The sequence below is a fragment of the Stigmatopora nigra genome, chromosome 17, assembly GCF_051989575.1.
Source record: "Stigmatopora nigra isolate UIUO_SnigA chromosome 17, RoL_Snig_1.1, whole genome shotgun sequence".
NCBI classification, from domain to species: domain Eukaryota; kingdom Metazoa; phylum Chordata; class Actinopteri; order Syngnathiformes; family Syngnathidae; genus Stigmatopora; species Stigmatopora nigra.
The window spans coordinates 2,984,070-2,999,790 of record NC_135524.1 but is presented as its reverse complement, the minus strand read 5'-3'; the positions used below and the strand labels follow the sequence as shown (position 1 = coordinate 2,999,790).

At 36.7% G+C, this 15,721-nt stretch overlaps 2 protein-coding genes and 1 long non-coding RNA gene across 4 annotated transcripts; all 3 read left to right on the top strand.

Annotated features, from left to right (window-relative positions):
- The first annotated feature begins 274 nt into the window (after nt 1-274).
- Nucleotides 275-648, top strand: LOC144210280 (uncharacterized). The gene is made up of 3 exons (XR_013329343.1): nt 275-329; nt 412-465; nt 594-648. It is a non-coding gene; the product is annotated as an uncharacterized LOC144210280 (long non-coding RNA).
- A 79-nt stretch (nt 649-727) lies between these two features.
- On the top strand, nt 728-4,723 carry LOC144210726 (uncharacterized). Its single transcript, XM_077737559.1, has 20 exons — nt 728-776; nt 886-993; nt 1,068-1,121; nt 1,205-1,258; nt 1,327-1,380; nt 1,527-1,580; nt 1,737-1,790; nt 1,864-1,917; nt 2,005-2,058; nt 2,362-2,415; nt 2,504-2,557; nt 2,634-2,687; nt 2,832-2,849; nt 2,964-3,017; nt 3,145-3,207; nt 3,304-3,469; nt 3,614-3,723; nt 3,912-3,992; nt 4,115-4,297; nt 4,500-4,723. Exons 1-20 carry the CDS (start codon nt 756-758, stop codon nt 4,647-4,649), a joined length of 1,494 nt encoding a protein of 497 aa, XP_077593685.1. The 5' UTR covers nt 728-755; the 3' UTR covers nt 4,650-4,723.
- A 978-nt stretch (nt 4,724-5,701) lies between these two features.
- man1b1a (mannosidase, alpha, class 1B, member 1a) lies at nt 5,702-14,512 on the top strand. 2 transcript variants are annotated; one of them, XR_013329497.1, is made up of 15 exons: nt 5,702-5,898; nt 6,437-6,582; nt 7,570-7,678; nt 7,776-7,927; nt 8,044-8,180; nt 8,258-8,376; nt 8,445-8,636; nt 8,733-8,881; nt 8,963-9,151; nt 9,239-9,429; nt 9,514-9,634; nt 9,937-10,131; nt 10,241-10,372; nt 10,554-11,693; nt 14,342-14,512. XR_013329497.1 is itself a non-coding variant. In XM_077737954.1 (14 exons), exons 2-14 carry the CDS (start codon nt 6,472-6,474, stop codon nt 10,761-10,763), a joined length of 2,007 nt encoding a protein of 668 aa, XP_077594080.1. In that variant the 5' UTR covers nt 5,702-5,898; nt 6,437-6,471; the 3' UTR covers nt 10,764-12,721. The 2 variants fall into 2 exon arrangements, 1 of the variants encoding a protein (XP_077594080.1); XM_077737954.1 differs by lacking the exon at nt 14,342-14,512 and having other exon boundaries at nt 10,554-12,721.
- Nucleotides 14,513-15,721: the final 1,209 nt, after the last annotated feature.

Sequence of the window (15,721 nt, the reverse complement as noted above, 5' to 3'; positions counted from 1 at the left end):
TGATTTAAAAATAATAATATGTAATTCAGATAAATGGAACTCTAATTTATGTTTCCAACTAATAATAATGAATTCTTGATTTTAGGGTGAGGTGGGACCTCAAGGTTTCTCTGGACCTGAGGGTCCTTGGGGCAAACTTGGAGAAAATGGAGAAAGAGCCCCAAAAGGGGATAAAGGATACATTGGATTAATGGTAAACCCAGTTATTATTATTAATAACGTTCTTATACAGACAAAAATGGTTCATTTGTTATCTGTTTTTATCTAATGAATAGGGTGAACCAGGTTTGATTGGGGAAGTAGGCCCTGCAGGTCTTGTGGGGTTAGAGGTCAGTCTCATTTAATTCATTTTCATTTTATGTGCCAAGTTTTTATGTTTAAGCTTTGTTGTTTTTTTGTTTGATTTTTAAGGGAAATAAAGGAATTTCAGGACCCCCAGGAGCAACAGGACTTCAAGGACAAAAGGTGAGATTGTAAAGGTTTTGCTATGATAATTTCATGTGACAAATCAATAGAAAAATGTTCCATTTTCCCAATAATGGAATAGCCAACATATAACTGTCTATTCAAATACTTTACTTTTACTTCTTTAGGGGGAAGCTGGAGATATTGGAATAACTGGACCTGATGGCACTGGTGGTTCCATGGTAAAATAATAAATATTTATACACATTTAGATAGACATTTTCTGTGTGGAAATGTGTGTTTTTTCCCATTAAAAGGGAATACCTGGACTGCGAGGTGGTCGGGGTGACATGGGAAAACTGGGGCCACATGTAAGTCACATCTTTTAACAACAGTACTGGAAGAAAAATTATAATATTGTAATATATTAAAATGAATAGGTTGCATCTGTGTTCAATTATGTTTTTTTTATGGATGAAGGGTGTACTTGGTAAAGATGGACCTAAAGGTGAGCAGGGCTTTAAAGGCGAACCTGGGCAAGAAGGAAACAAAGGACAGCCTGGACCACCAGGCCCGCCAGGGCAAAAGGTGATGACACATAGTAATTTACTATGTTATGCTATGTGTTGTTATTAAAATAATTTTGGCAATTTCACTTTCAGGGGGAAGAAGGTTTACCAGGAGTCCAAGGTCCTTCAGCTCTTCCTGGTTTAGAGGTGAATGCAAATTTACCCAAAATGTTGCTACTTAATTTTTCGAGGTTTGATTTAAAGTCATTTTGGGTGTCTGTTTTCTACAGGGGGCTCCTGGGGAAATGGGACCCCAGGGACCCCCAGGTCCTGTTGGGAAAATGGTAAGATTGTCAATTTCTTTAATCCAAGGTTTCAATTTTGCAATAGATGAATGAATATGACTTTGCAGGGAGGAGAAGGAAGACTGGGAGCTGAAGGGAAGCAGGGCAGTAAAGGGGAAAAGGTACTTTACTTACTTTTCTTGCTGTGAGACCCAATATATATTTTTTAAATCCATTACTTTTCCTAATATCAATCATGACAATATGAAATTGTTCCTTAAAATGACATTTTTTTATCTGCAACAAGTTTGTTGTTTTATCCTGACAGGGAGTTGATGGAAAGAGTGGCTCACCAGGAAAGACCGGTCATGCTGGGCGAAAGGTAAAACCTTATCCATTTATTTGTATGTTGCTTTAGAAAAAGAGATGACAAGGTTTATGTTTAAAATGTGTCTTGTATTGGGTGTGGTATGCACTACATGTGGATTGGCTGTGATTTGTTTTGCTTCATCCATAATTATGGCAAACCTGGGCACAGGGAAAACGAGGAAAAGCTGGAAGCCGAGGAACTAGAGGCATCAGAGGACCAAAGGTAGGTTACAGATTCTGTTTCTGTAGGAAATAATGAACAATGAGTTTACAGTAAAGTGTGTTTTATGGTGCAGGGTGAAAAGGGAGAAATGGGACTACAAGGATATCTTGGCTGGCCAGGGACCATTGTAAGGTTTTTTTTTCTTCAACTTACAATCTACACTAAGTTTGTAAAATGTATTAAATAGCTAAATCATGTCCTTTATACATCCAAGGGTACCTCAGGTTTACGTGGCGAGGTGGGGGAACGAGGTGGAAAAGGAAAGGAGGTAAATGCAATATAAAAATACATGGCTACTGCATTCTTATGATTTTTTTACTTTTTAAAACTGGTATCTACATTTTTTTAATACTGATTAATGTTATTCACTACAAAATGGACAATGCATTAATCTTTAAGGATATTTGTCTAAAGGAAAACATAAATGGTGTTTATTATTGCTGTAAATATTGATGAACTATGACAACATTACATTTTACTGCAAGTACAATAGTTATGCATACTTTTGCATTACTTTGTGCTTATGTATGTGAAGGTTAAAGCTTGATGGGATTTTTTTTCTTCTGTTTAGGGTGAGAAAGGTGAAATGGGGCTTGGGGGACTTCCTGGACTTGATGGCCCCAAGGTAGGCTTTGCATAATTATAGGGTTTGTCTTTTTATGGATTGACGACCGGTTACAATGGTCTTGGTTGACTTGTGTTCTTTTCTGTAGGGAATTCGAGGACCTTCAGGGTTGCCAGGTGAAGTTGGCCAACAGGGAGAAAAGGTAGTGTCTTGTTATGATAAAATTAACAAGGCAATGTGTGCACATTAATTTAACATCTTTATTCTGATTTTTGTAGGGTCCTATTGGTCCGCCAGGGCCGAGAGGAACATCAGGAATGCCTGGATTGCCTGTAAGTACAGCAATTTTATTATAATATATTTTTATGCCATCATTTCCTATGTGCAAATACTTCATGGAACATAACATCAACACATCTGTTTTTATTTTCTCACCCTGTCATTTTTATGATATTGTTTTTTCCATTATGTTACAGGGCACATTTGGATTAGAGGTAAGAAGAAAATATACTCTTTTTAGACCTTAACGCAGAGCTGCAGAATATTCACAATACACAACAATTCTGTATTAATCACAGCCATTAAGATGACTTTTATTTTCCTTGAAGGGTATGAAAGGCTATACAGGTTTACCTGGTGTACCTGGCAAAAGAGGCCTCCCAGTAAGTTCATAACACATATTCTCTTCTCCCAGTTGAATGCAAGGGAATGTTTTGTAAATAAATAACCATAAATAAACTGTAAATATACACAGTTTAATTTAATGGATTGCACCACCCTTGTGTTTAGGGTCCACCTGGTATTCCTGGACCTCCTGGAGCATCTCTAAACATGACTTTAACAGAACTCAAGGTCAGTAATGAATCCCTCTACAATGGACTCAATAGGAAATAATCCATTTTGCCATGCTTATCATTAATGCATACTTTTTTTTCTTTGTTTCTCCAGGAACTAATGTATGTATCCGACAAGCCTAATTACTCTTTGATCCAAAGTCTTCTGAGTTCCTTGGAGCAGGACCTCCGGATGATTATGGATCCTCCCGATGGCACCAAAGAGCATCCCGCTACTACGTGTCAAGAACTTTGGATCTGCCATCCAGAATATGCCAGTGGTCAGTTTGCCAAAATACTGATACTAATAATGTATTTTGGGTTAGTCAAGGACAACTTGTATTTGAATGCCTTTTGACAATAGGATGTAGACTTTGTCTATCTAATATTTTGCAATTTTTAAGCTTGACCACTGTTTTTTTTAGGTACATATTACATTGACCCAAACCAAGGCAGTCCTGCTGATGCTCTCCTGGCCTATTGCAGCTTCTCTAGCACATCGATAGAGACGTGCCTTCATCCTCAGCATTCTCAGGTCCAAAAAATAACAACATAAGCTTTATGTCACAACTACTGGACCTTTTATTCGCCTATTAACATTTGATGAAGCATAATGTAGCATGTTCCCAAATGGTTTACAATTTACTCCAAGGGAAAGTTCTCATTATTGTGATTTACTGCATTATAGAGCCCTGCAAATATTTTTTTGTGTGCTGCTTATAGTTGCCGATGAAAGCCTGGATGAACGAATCTACTACAAATGGCTCATTTCAGTGGCTCAGCAGGCTGGACCAAAGTTTTCAGGTGGAAGAACAGCCATATTGGCTATTTCTTTTTGAAAACATGCCCCTTTTTTTCAAATTATGAGTAATGGAATGGAACTAGAATGATGCTTATTGACATTATGTGACTTTTCTCTTTTTCAGTTTATTTATCCAGGTGCAAACTTAGTCCAGATGCGTTTTCTCAGGTTACACAGTATCACAGCCATGCAAAAGGTGATTTACTCCTGCCACCCTGGACACAAGTTGGGCCAATCAGAAAGCGACATCAAATTCCTCACTGACACAAGAAAGCAGAGTTTCCTTGGTGCTATTCAAGATTGTGTGGTATGGAAACATTTCTAGATTTTTATCCTATTGATTTCAACAGCCATTTTCATTTTTTTTTACTATATGACCCAAAACTTCAACATTGGAAAAAAACTGCATTGTATACAGTGGTAATCCCATGCATGATGCAATCATGATATCTTACAAACGCAGTAGAGCAAGTAAATTGCATCTCATTGTCTCTCTGTGTTGTTGTCAGCCTGGCGATGAGATGCTGTCAGGGTCCCGGGAGTCCATTTTTGAGTTTGAGGATCTCCATCTACTTCCTCTAAGAGATGTGGCACTAATGGGGGGTAGAAACCTTACACATGAGTTTAGCCTCAATGTCGGACCTGTTTGTTTCAGTTGAAATAGCTCATGAATTGGGTGAACCTGATGCAGGTCCTGGACTGTAATACAAGACAGATTCCTACTTCTGGACTCTTCCAAAAATACCCTTGTTTTCATTTTTTTTGTATGTGTGTATGTGTTGAAGTTAAATGGCTGTTGTGTATTCAATCTTACTGAGAAGTGCATTGTTTACAGACACGTATATGATGTAAATAGAGTTCTGATTGTGTACAAACATACTTTTTGGAAAAAGCTTCTGGTGAGATATGGACCAGTTTTTTCCAAAAGTGGTGATCACAATTTGTTCCAGAGTTTAACATGTCTGTAGTTCATTTTAAACCATATGTGTGGTGGGGTTTTTATTTTTTTTTATAATACTGGTGCTTTTTTTGTCAGGCATACCAAAAGTTACTTCATTTAAATGCAAACTTTTCACGTCTCAGGTAGCGTGTTTGGATCCTGTACACATGGGAACTGAAGCCACTTTTGATTTTTATACGTCACATCTTTTATACTGCAGTTATGATGAGGTAAGTGACTTCCAGGTTGATATTTTTAATGAATGTTAAAGGATGTGATTAACTCAAACATGTTTAATACCTCATACCAACCAATATTGAAAATGGTTCTGTGGCAAATATTTTGCCAACCGTAGTCAAAACATTTGGTCACCATATGACAAATTATGTTCAACTGCTTAACTTTGCAGTACATGAATAATTTTGTGGTGAAAATCAAGTGTAATGACCTGCCTGTGTGTATACTAAAAATGAGATGATGGTGCAAAGTGTTTACATTTTGTCATACTTTTTTCTTGCTCATCCTATTTGTATTTCCAGTTGTTCTTCTGTGATTCTTGACTTGAATCAGTTTATGAGCTTTCCTATCCTACATGATCTGTGCAAATCATATTATATATGTGACTCAGGCAGTAAACACTTGATGTCACATGATGCAAAACGTCCAGTTCCATTGTAGCATGTGTCATCATAACAGTTCCTTCAGTTTGATCACTTGTCTCTTTTTATCATTGTATAGCAATCATCGAATTATTTGAGATTCTTAGGTTTGTTCTTTGAAAAGTCCTCTGTACATTGACAACTGCCCTAGTATTTGTAGTGCGCTCTGACTCAAAATGTCTGCCATGTCCTAACGTTGCATAGCCTCTAGACATCTCCACAAGCATGTGATATCTACCAGCCAGCTAATACAGTGGCTGGGTTAGCACAGAGAACAACATTTTGGTGAAGAGTAAACCACACATAAAGGTAAGATCTGTTACTTAAACACTATTTTGTTTATTTGCCTTTACTATATTACTTAAAAATGTCAAACATTCAATCCAGATGCGTTATTCTATCCTTTTTTAAGCACCTGCTAATGCAAAGCCGATGACATGTTTATCAAACCTGTCCACATAGTAATACCAATATATAACGTTCCTCTAATGATCTGGCTGTTAATTGTCCACTTTTATGTGGAAAATTATTTAACTCATCATAGCCGATGCCATCGTTAACGGATCTAGTCATTATACTTTCTTGATCTCCAAATCAAATGTTATAAGGACAGCCAAGCTTAAATTACATAGTCTTAATGCAGATGCTCTCCAAAGTCTATTGTTTTCCATGTGCATATTTAAATGTATTGTTAGACATTCCTAGTGTGTTATTCATAGGCAATAAATATTTTGAAACAATGGGATGATGGTCTAAGACCAATGATGATGTCAAGAATAGGAGTCACATGCCTTATTCATTATTAATGGGAGGCAATATTTTGTGGCTGATTACATTTTTTGTCCAGCTTCCAACTACAGCGTAGATGACCATCTTCAACCCATGGATAAGATGTATCCCCCAGCCAGAAAAGACTTCATCTCTCTTACACTGACTGACCAAAACTGCTACATTTACAACAACGGGAAGCATCGCAAACAGTCCTGCTGGAGGGTGAGTAGTCACAAAAATGATTCATATCTGGGATGTATGAAGTAAGTATCTCATATTTACAGTTTTGTGAGATGGGCTGGAAGAACATTTTTTTTCTCCATAAAATACTGATAGGTTATAGGTCATCTCTTCTATCTTGTTTAAGAAATATATGACAGCTTTCCATTTTCAGAATGCATTTTTATAACAGAAATGTAACATTAGTTGTTTATTTTTAAATCTATAATCTATTCAGTGGCCTATTGTTATTTTATTTGCTCTTCACAAACAGGACTTTGCCCTGCCTTAGTGTATTTCAACAATTTCACTGCAAGCATTAGTATTTTCCTCCTTTTTTTGTTATGTAAAAGGTTCAAAAACTCATTATTTACAGTTGTTTGACATTTAAGTATTTTTCCATTTATAGAATAAGCTTCTAGAAAAAAAAAAACAAAGGTAATGGCTTTTTATTCCATGCGCCACATCAAATGTCAGCATATTATCATATTTATTAACATGTGAGCTAGGCTGCAATTCATAAACAAACAAAAGCTATTGCTTAGTTTAGAACTAATATATAACATGCAGCTTAATGTCAAATAGCAAATAGAACACACATTTAAAGTCCCTTTATTTGATGCTAAACAAAATTAGACGTCACTTTTATTCTATTCCTCAGACCATAGTAGTTTTATTACATATTGTAACCACTCTTTTCTATGAGTACTACCAAGTTATGTTTTGGAATATCTTTTCTAACAATGCACTGGCTCAATATCTTATCGCAGATGTGCTCATTAGGCGTTACGAGGAGAAAAAAAATGGCTTGCCGTAGGCTTTTCCCTCCAGAGACTCACGATTGGTCTCTCCTAGGGACTGTCTTTTGAGGTCCTTGTTTTAGTTGTGTTGGAGGACTAGTGAAGAAGGATATTGTCCATGTGAAGCAAAAGATAAACTTTACAGCTATTTCCTAAATATTTTCCCTAAGCTACGTTTATGTTTCAACAGAAATGGAAGCAGCTGTCTCGACTCCAGCGAAGCCTCATCCTTTTCCTACTTGCTCTCTCACTAGTGTTGGCGTTATTATCCTATTCCCGTATTTCAGAGCCAAGTACAGGTTAGTGCTAACATGTTGTCAAGTCAAGAGTGCACACAATTGTTGGCAATTTGGTTTTTGATGTTGTGGATTTTTTTCATTTGGATGTTTATTGCAGGTTTGTCAGAAACAGAAGAATGGCTGCAAATGAATGGTGGCAGGTTAAGGGCTACATTTCCTGGTGTCATTCTTAAACCAGTTGTTGGTCCTGATTCCGTGACTGAAATGAAAGGAATCAATGTCCCAGTTTTTCAAAAACCTCCAATAAATGTAAGCAATATTGATAAATGTGTGTTAGACTCTGCCCATGTTGAATGTATTCATTCATTTATGTCTGTAATTGTCCTTGGTTGCATTTTAAAAATGTCTGCCTTATATAATTTCAGAAAAAAAATCCATACAAGAGAGGTCCACCAAGCCTTCAGAAAAATTGGAATGTTTCAAATTCATTTGTCGTGGGAAGACCAGAACCACAGCAAAATAAAGAGGAAGAAAATGGGGAAAAAGAAAAAAAGTTGGTCAGGTAAGTCTGTTTTCCATTGAAAGTAGTGCGATTTTTGTAAAAAATGTTCTAAAAGCTTATCTTTTGAAATTTTTCAGTTGGAGAGGAGCAATGATTGAAGCCGATCAGATCACTGAGCTTCCTCCTTCAGCCAGTCAGAAGCTTGACGTAGCCATCCCAGCACCAGTGATTCCAGCTGAAGGCATCCCAGGCACTGGTCAGTTTAAAAATACCAAATATATCTCTTCGATTCGAATCCTTGAGGATATACTTTTCTTCTAATAGCTTCAACTGTACCAGTGGACAGACTTGAGGCTGTACGAGATGCCTTCAGACACGCATGGAAAGGTTACAAGGACTATGCTTGGGGTCACGATGAGCTCAAGCCTATTTCCAAATCTTTCAGCGAGTGGTTTGGTCTGGGCTTGACTCTCATTGATTCCCTTGACACCATGTGGATAATGGGCTTGAAAGAAGGTACTGTATGTTTTTCATCTGGGATGATTCAGTTAAACAATAAACTGAGCTGTACTGTTCACTGTATAAAGCTTTCCATTGTATCATGTGACGCAGAGTTTGCAGAGGCAAAGCAATGGATAGAGAAGGAGCTCTCTTTCAACCAAAATGTGGACGTCAATCTTTTCGAGACAACCATTCGTGTACTGGGTGGTCTTTTGAGTACTTATCATCTGACTGGAGATCAGCTATTCCTGGATAAAGCTGTAAGTCAAATATTGAAGACAAAGATAGCCATAATTAGAGCAAAATTTGTATATTAAGAGAATTGGCATCACTTCTTCCAGAAAGATCTCGGGTCCAGGTTGATGCCCGCCTTCAAAACTCCTTCCAAGATTCCCTTCTCCGACGTAAATATCGGGAAGGGGACAGCTCACCCGCCTCGATGGACATCTGATAGTTCCATGGCTGAGGTCACAAGCATTCAACTGGAATTTAGAGAGTTGAGCCGCCTCACTCAGGAACCACAGTTCAAGGTGAAGAAGACAAGACCACCTCCGTAATAGTCAAGTCATGCTTCACCGTGCATCCATAACGCCTCCTCTGTTCTATATTTTTTCCAGGAGGTTGTCGACGAGGTGATGAAGCAAGTCCACAATCTACCGGGGAAGCATGATGGACTGATACCAATGTTCATCAACACGAATAGTGGCCAGTTCTCTCATAGAGGCATCTATACGTTGGGGGCTAGGGCGGATAGCTACTATGAATATCTTCTCAAGCAGTGGCTTCAGGGAGGCAAGACTGAAGACACGTAAGATTTGTTTTAGTAATTAAAGCAAAGTAAAAGTGTTTTTTTAAATTAAAATTAATCTTATGTTTGCTGTTGTTTTGCTAGGTTGTTGGAGGACTACATTGAAGCAATCAACGGAGTGAAAAAACATCTCGTGAGGCAAACAGGACCACATAAATTGACCTTTGTAGGAGAGCTGTCCCATAATCGCTTCAACCCCAAAATGGTAGAATGCACACAAATACTTGCCAAATGCTGTCTTTTTCGGGCTATAAGTCGGAACTGGAGTATAAGTCGCACTAGGCAAAGAATACACAAGGAAGATTAAAAATAATATTATATATAAGTTGCATGTTTGGGAGGGTCGGAGAGAAATACTGTTGCACTTGAGTATAATTTGGAGACCCAACCAAACGGTGAAAAAAAAGTGCGACTTATAGTCCGTAAAATACAGTAGTTGGGCTTGTTTCACAAAATTCCAAATGATGTCCTACTAAAATATTTTTCCCTCCTATGCATTTCTTCCAGGACCACTTGGTGTGCTTTTTACCAGGAACTCTGGCATTGGGAGCACACAATGAGGTTCCAGGGGACCACATGGATTTAGCTGGACAGTTGATGGAGACTTGTCATCACATGTACACACAGATGGAGACTGGACTAAGTCCGGAGATAGCACACTTTAACTTGTACGCTAGTGACAGTAACGACATTATCGTTAAGGTGAGACTGGGCGTAAAATATATATAATGACATATATGCCTGTTTAGACAGTAAAGATGGAGAAAAAAATTCTAACTGTTAACTTTGTTTATTTTTCTGACTATTACAGCCTGCAGATCGACATAACCTGCTAAGACCAGAGACAGTTGAAAGTCTTTTTTACATGTATAGGTTCACAAAAGACCCCAAATACAGAGAGTGGGGATGGGAAATTCTGCAGAGTTTCAACAAGTTTACTAAGGTAAAATAAATCAATGTCGATGGACTAATTTTAGCGGGTTTAGTTTAAATGTTTATTACAATATCACCAAACCTTGGATGCCATTTGGAGGGAATTAGCATTATTGCTGGTAAATTAGATAGAATTTTAAATAGTTGACTTCATATTTGACACACCTGACCAAGAACTTGCTTAAATATAGGTCGCCGACGGGGGCTACACATCTATCAACAACGTCCGTGACCCCGAAAATCCGGAACCACGAGACAAGATGGAGAGTTTCTTCCTGGGCGAGACATTGAAGTACTTCTACCTTCTCTTCTCTGACGACACCGAACTTCTCAGCCTGGATAAATATGTCTTCAACACTGAAGCCCACCCGCTCCCTATTTGGCCATCCCCACCCAAGTGATGTCACCATATATACAAGAGAAGTATGCATAGGTCATGCTGTGTGGGCTCCTTGTAAGACTTGTAGGTGTTTCACTGATGTGACAACCTGTGACTCCAGGTTAGTGCAGGGTAAGGTACAGTTTCCTTGTGGAGGAATTTCTTTTTAAATGTTTCCTAAGGAAAAAAAAAAAGGTCTGAGCTGGTCTCTGCTGTAAATATGAAGGTCGGAAATTCAAATGGAGGCTTCAAGATAGGAATACACAATTGTTTGGTCAGGATTTTTGACAATAAGAACTATAAATTTCATTTTTTTTATTCAGAGCTTTGGAATTTGCTATCATTTTCTAAGTTTATTGCTGAAATCCCATCAGGCTTTATTGTTCTGAACCAAGATCAGGTATCAGAATGTAGCAGGCTAGCCATGTCACTCATGCCGGCAGATTCTTGGCATAAAGTAAAATAAATGACTAAGCTCAAGGGTACCTAACCACTGCAGGCTTTCAAAAGATTTGCAAGGCCACTTTGTTAATCATGTAATGTTGGAATAGGACCAAGATGACATGCCAAAGAGCTGAAAAGTCCCATGATGCTTTTACACTTGGAAAATGGCAACAAAGCTGACCTTCAAATTCACATGTGTAGTTGTTGTCAAGCTATTTTGCAGTTTTATCCATGAGTCAGTCTTCTTGTATCATCCTTTAATCCAGAATATCACTTATAATGTCAGATATTTCAGTTTTGCAATCCATTTCTATTGTAGGTCATCACAAAGGAACGCTGGATTTTTATGGGATCAAGTCACCCACAAACTGTGTACATATTCCTTATGTTGCCATGTTTTGGGGGATCTTTGATTACATAAATGGTTGACAGACCCAGCAAACCAAAAAAATGAGCTGTTAAACGTAATTGCAACCTGGAAAGATCCACGAAAGTCAACAGAAGGCAGGTAGGAGGTATTTTTACACTGTAACTTGAGTCATGCTTCTTCTTTTTTTGTTTTCATCAAAAATATACTTATGTTTTTTATTTGTCACTTGACCCTAATAGTCAGTTAAGGCAATGTTCATACAAAAAAATGTATAATGTGTAATTTCTGGACCTTACAAGTTGCTCCTTGGAAGAATGAACCTGTCCAAAGCAGGTTTTTGATATGACAATTTCAAATTCAACTGGGGAGGGCTTCAGTGTACTTTTCAAAAGTTTTTATTTTTTACAATTTCTGTGCTTAAAAAAAAAGAGATTACTGACTTACAATTTGAATGTTTGACACATTGATACCACAGTGGTGCCTTGCAATGTGACTTTATTTCCATTCCATGATAATGCTTCGTACCTAAACGCTTATATAACAAATCCTATTTTTCCAATTTGAGGGCTAGTTCTGAAAATAACTTATTTCAGATGTACAGATTTACAAAAATTTAAATGTTTTACGTTCTGAGTGGGGCAGGAATAATAGCTGCTCTTTACAGAGGATAAAGAATGTACAAATGTTAGTGTTGTGATATTTGGGCCTTCATTTTTTTTTGCTCACAAGTCAAAAGTAAACATAGTCCAGTTAGTTAATTATGTTTAAAGTAAATATCATTCCATTAATGAACTTAAATGCCAGTTTTATGTACTTGGTCACATTCTTTTGATATTGTGAAATCACTGTGGTTCACTTTATGGTGTTGAAACACCTGTAGTACTTTATTTTTTAAATTGCTGGCCCTCAATAATAACCTTTTAATTTCTTCCCTCCCTAAAAAAATATTTGAATCGTTTTCTTTTAATCCAAGGTGCTTTTTTTGCCAGATTTGTGACATCATTTGATGTTTGAGACCTCAAACTATGCACACTGTCTTTGTTTTTGTGTGACCGAGACAAGTGTGTGATGTGCCAGAAGGCAAAATTATCAGAAAAGCCAATGTTACTTCATGGAAAATCTGGTCATTTTGCCAAATAAAATATCTTTATGACTCTTAATAATCATCCGAATAGAAATCAAGCTGCTTTATTTATGTTTTGGTGTAAAAAAACGGTAGGTGGTGACCACTTTTCCAGTACAATAGTGGAATAAATACTTTATTTTTGTGTTAGGACTCCTTCGTTTGTAAACTAATAATTTTTTTCAAGGTATAATCAAGAAAAATACATAAATTTCCCCCAAAACATGTTATACTTCCCACTATAATGGAATTAACTGTCGATATTGATTTCATTTAAGTTCCTCATAACCTCCTTCATAGTATTCAATAGCCCAATTGTCCTCATCAGCACTTTAATGCAACACAGCTCGAAATTAAATGAGCAATATAACCCCCAAAATCTTTAATTTTCCCCATTTCCTTCTAATTAAATCCATAATGAATCATTCCCATTTTACTACCACATAAAGACACAGACCTAATTTGTGAACATTAAATGTACTGAATTAACTGCATTTAATGCTCTTTTAGATTCTTGGAATTTAACCTGACTCAAAGCATTGCACAGTAGGTGGCGCTAAAAACTGCTTTGGTCCAAAGGGCAATTAGCTGGATAGATTGAAGCCTATAAAGTACTTTTAGCCTGGTAAAATACAGGTTAAAAAAGCAACCAGATGATGGACGGATGTGCAGATACTGACCAATCAAAGGCACTTATAAGCAAAATCAGACCTGACTCTTCCATTAAATGAAATGCAAATTGGATGAAAATTAGATTGGAAGGAAAGCATCAGTAGAGAAATGCCCAAATGAATTCATGACTATGTTTTACAGTTACAACTATTATGATTCAAAAAAGCTATGAACAAACTACAGAAAATGAGTCATTATGCCTCATTTTTAAAAAAAAGAGGGGGTTTAAAAACATTAAGTTTAGCTGTGGGCAAAATAAACCTGTTGTGCTGTGTATTTTTTTTAAAGGGCAGTCGTACATGAAATTACAGTCAAGGCAGTTTATTGTTGTGAGTAGATTAAGCCAAATTGACCAATCTGCCATGCATTTTTAATGTTCTGAATTATGTCTCAAGCACAAGTGAAATTAATCTATTTTGTAATTATGTATAGTACTGCATTTTTAGGAACTATGGCAGATAAATGGACCTCTGAATTGGTTTGTAAATTGTGCTATGTGGGATTTACTGTATTTTTTTTAGTCAACAGATTTAAGACAATACATTCACATTGTATTTCTCAGCTTCATGATATTGATGACTCGTGGGATACTCCAGTTAGAAGTATTATACAATGATGGAGGCTCTGGTTAGCCTGGCAGCTTTTGCCCCGAGGCTTAACGCAGAACCTCTCTCACAGATAGGAACAAAAAAAAAATAAGTTTTCCGAAACTAATTGTATCCCAGGAGGAGTTTAGCGAGATTTTCTTTGAAAACCCTCAAGCTGTCCATATGTTCTGGTCAACAAATGACAACACAAAAAGCCCAAATTTCTAAAAAATTGAGCTCTGTAATGTGACTATGCAGGATTTTCACATGCCAAAGTATTCTATAGTGCAAAGAAAAAAGTAAATGGTTATGTAAGAATGCTAACATAAGATAATGAAGTATTTACATGTACAAATATGTATACTAATGTGTGTAAAAATGACCTTATGACCTTTTTCTTTTAGATTTGCTGCATGCCAACATGACTTATATTCAAGAAAAGGCAAATCGATCAAAAATGCTGCAGCAAAGTTGGCATGCAACACACTGCTATGAGATCTTATCAGTCAGCAAAATGCCAAATGCAACACAGTTATCTCCATCCGTGAGGGATTAAAAGAAAAGACTGGGAATTAAGGATCTAGTCACATGAGGTGAGAAGACTACAGTCTTGTTTCATCACTTACAATGCAGTGTTTCACCTAAAAAAAGACGGTTTGTTGTTGCCTGATCAGGACAGATAAATAACTGACATTGTTGAATAGCTTTGGGGAACCATTTTGGATCTTGAGATGGTAAAAAAAAGCACTTGATGGATTGTAGGCAGCATCTTGTTTCAAAAAAAGTTGCCCCTGAAACAAATAAGTCCAAAATGCAGTTGGATAAGCTTTTTCTGTCATGATTTTCATTTTGATTGTATTTTTTTACACTTTTTTCGCCCATAACCCAAGAATTGTGTTTTTTTAGATAAACATCTGCAGTGAGACGTGTACAGTTAAGGTAATTTTACAAAGCTTTGGTGACTGTGATTGAAAAATTCTTTAAAAATGTGTTTAAACTGCAATTTTTCATGATTGATGGCCAGTCCTTGCCTAGAAATTCTCCAGCTGCTTGTATAGATAGTCACAGTGTGTGTGTTGTGTGTGTGTTGTTCACATTTCCATCTGTCTCAGAAAATATGTTAATACTGTCTATCTGTAACTTTGCGATTGGAAGTAGCAACGTATACACAATATTTTTACCCAGAACAGCTATAATAACAAGCTGTTTTTTAGGTGTTGGGGTAAAATATATATTTTTTAGCTTTAACTATATATTTTTAAATGTACGTTTTGATTTCATTAAATGAAATATTTACTAAGCGACAACTCATAGTCGACAAAATCATATGGAACTTGAAAATATGATAATTTATTCTACTTTTTTCCACATATAACACACTTACAAGCATTCAACTTCATGTGGATGCAAGAATATTTAACAAATATTTAAATTTCATAATGAAAAAAAATGACTTTTTGTATTAGCAAAACTGCCATCTGCTTTATTTTTATTGGCCACTATAAATTGAAATCGTAAAAACAGCAAGAAAGCTCAAAATGTGTGGGAAAGGAGGAAACTGGGATTGCATTAACTGATAAGCTGTTTCCAAAACAGTATAACAGTGTAAAAGAATGGGAGGGGTGTGGGGGTTGTTTGTGACTCTGACTGGCTGCCTTGGCCTAGCTTACAATTTTGCTGCATCACTTTGTGATTCTACACAGTTGGCCATAAACCGTATATGTGCCTTCTTTTGATGCTATTTGCTATATAGGCTATCTTTGCACACTTATTTTTCATGATGA

Excerpts from the sequence above, each read along its gene's own strand:
- LOC144210726 (XM_077737559.1), top strand. The coding sequence starts at position 756 with ATGGGAAAACTGGGGCCACAT. Across the intron at positions 1,918-2,004 it reads TTGGCTGGCCAGGGACCATT|GGTACCTCAGGTTTACGTGG; the intron begins GTAAGGTTTTTT and ends TATACATCCAAG. Across the intron at positions 3,470-3,613 it reads CCATCCAGAATATGCCAGTG|GTACATATTACATTGACCCA; the intron begins GTCAGTTTGCCA and ends TGTTTTTTTTAG.
- man1b1a (XM_077737954.1), top strand. The coding sequence starts at position 6,472 with ATGGATAAGATGTATCCCCCAGCCAGAAAAGACTTCATCTCTCTTACA. Across the intron at positions 8,377-8,444 it reads TGAAGGCATCCCAGGCACTG|CTTCAACTGTACCAGTGGAC; the intron begins GTCAGTTTAAAA and ends TTCTTCTAATAG. Across the intron at positions 9,635-9,936 it reads ATCGCTTCAACCCCAAAATG|GACCACTTGGTGTGCTTTTT; the intron begins GTAGAATGCACA and ends CATTTCTTCCAG.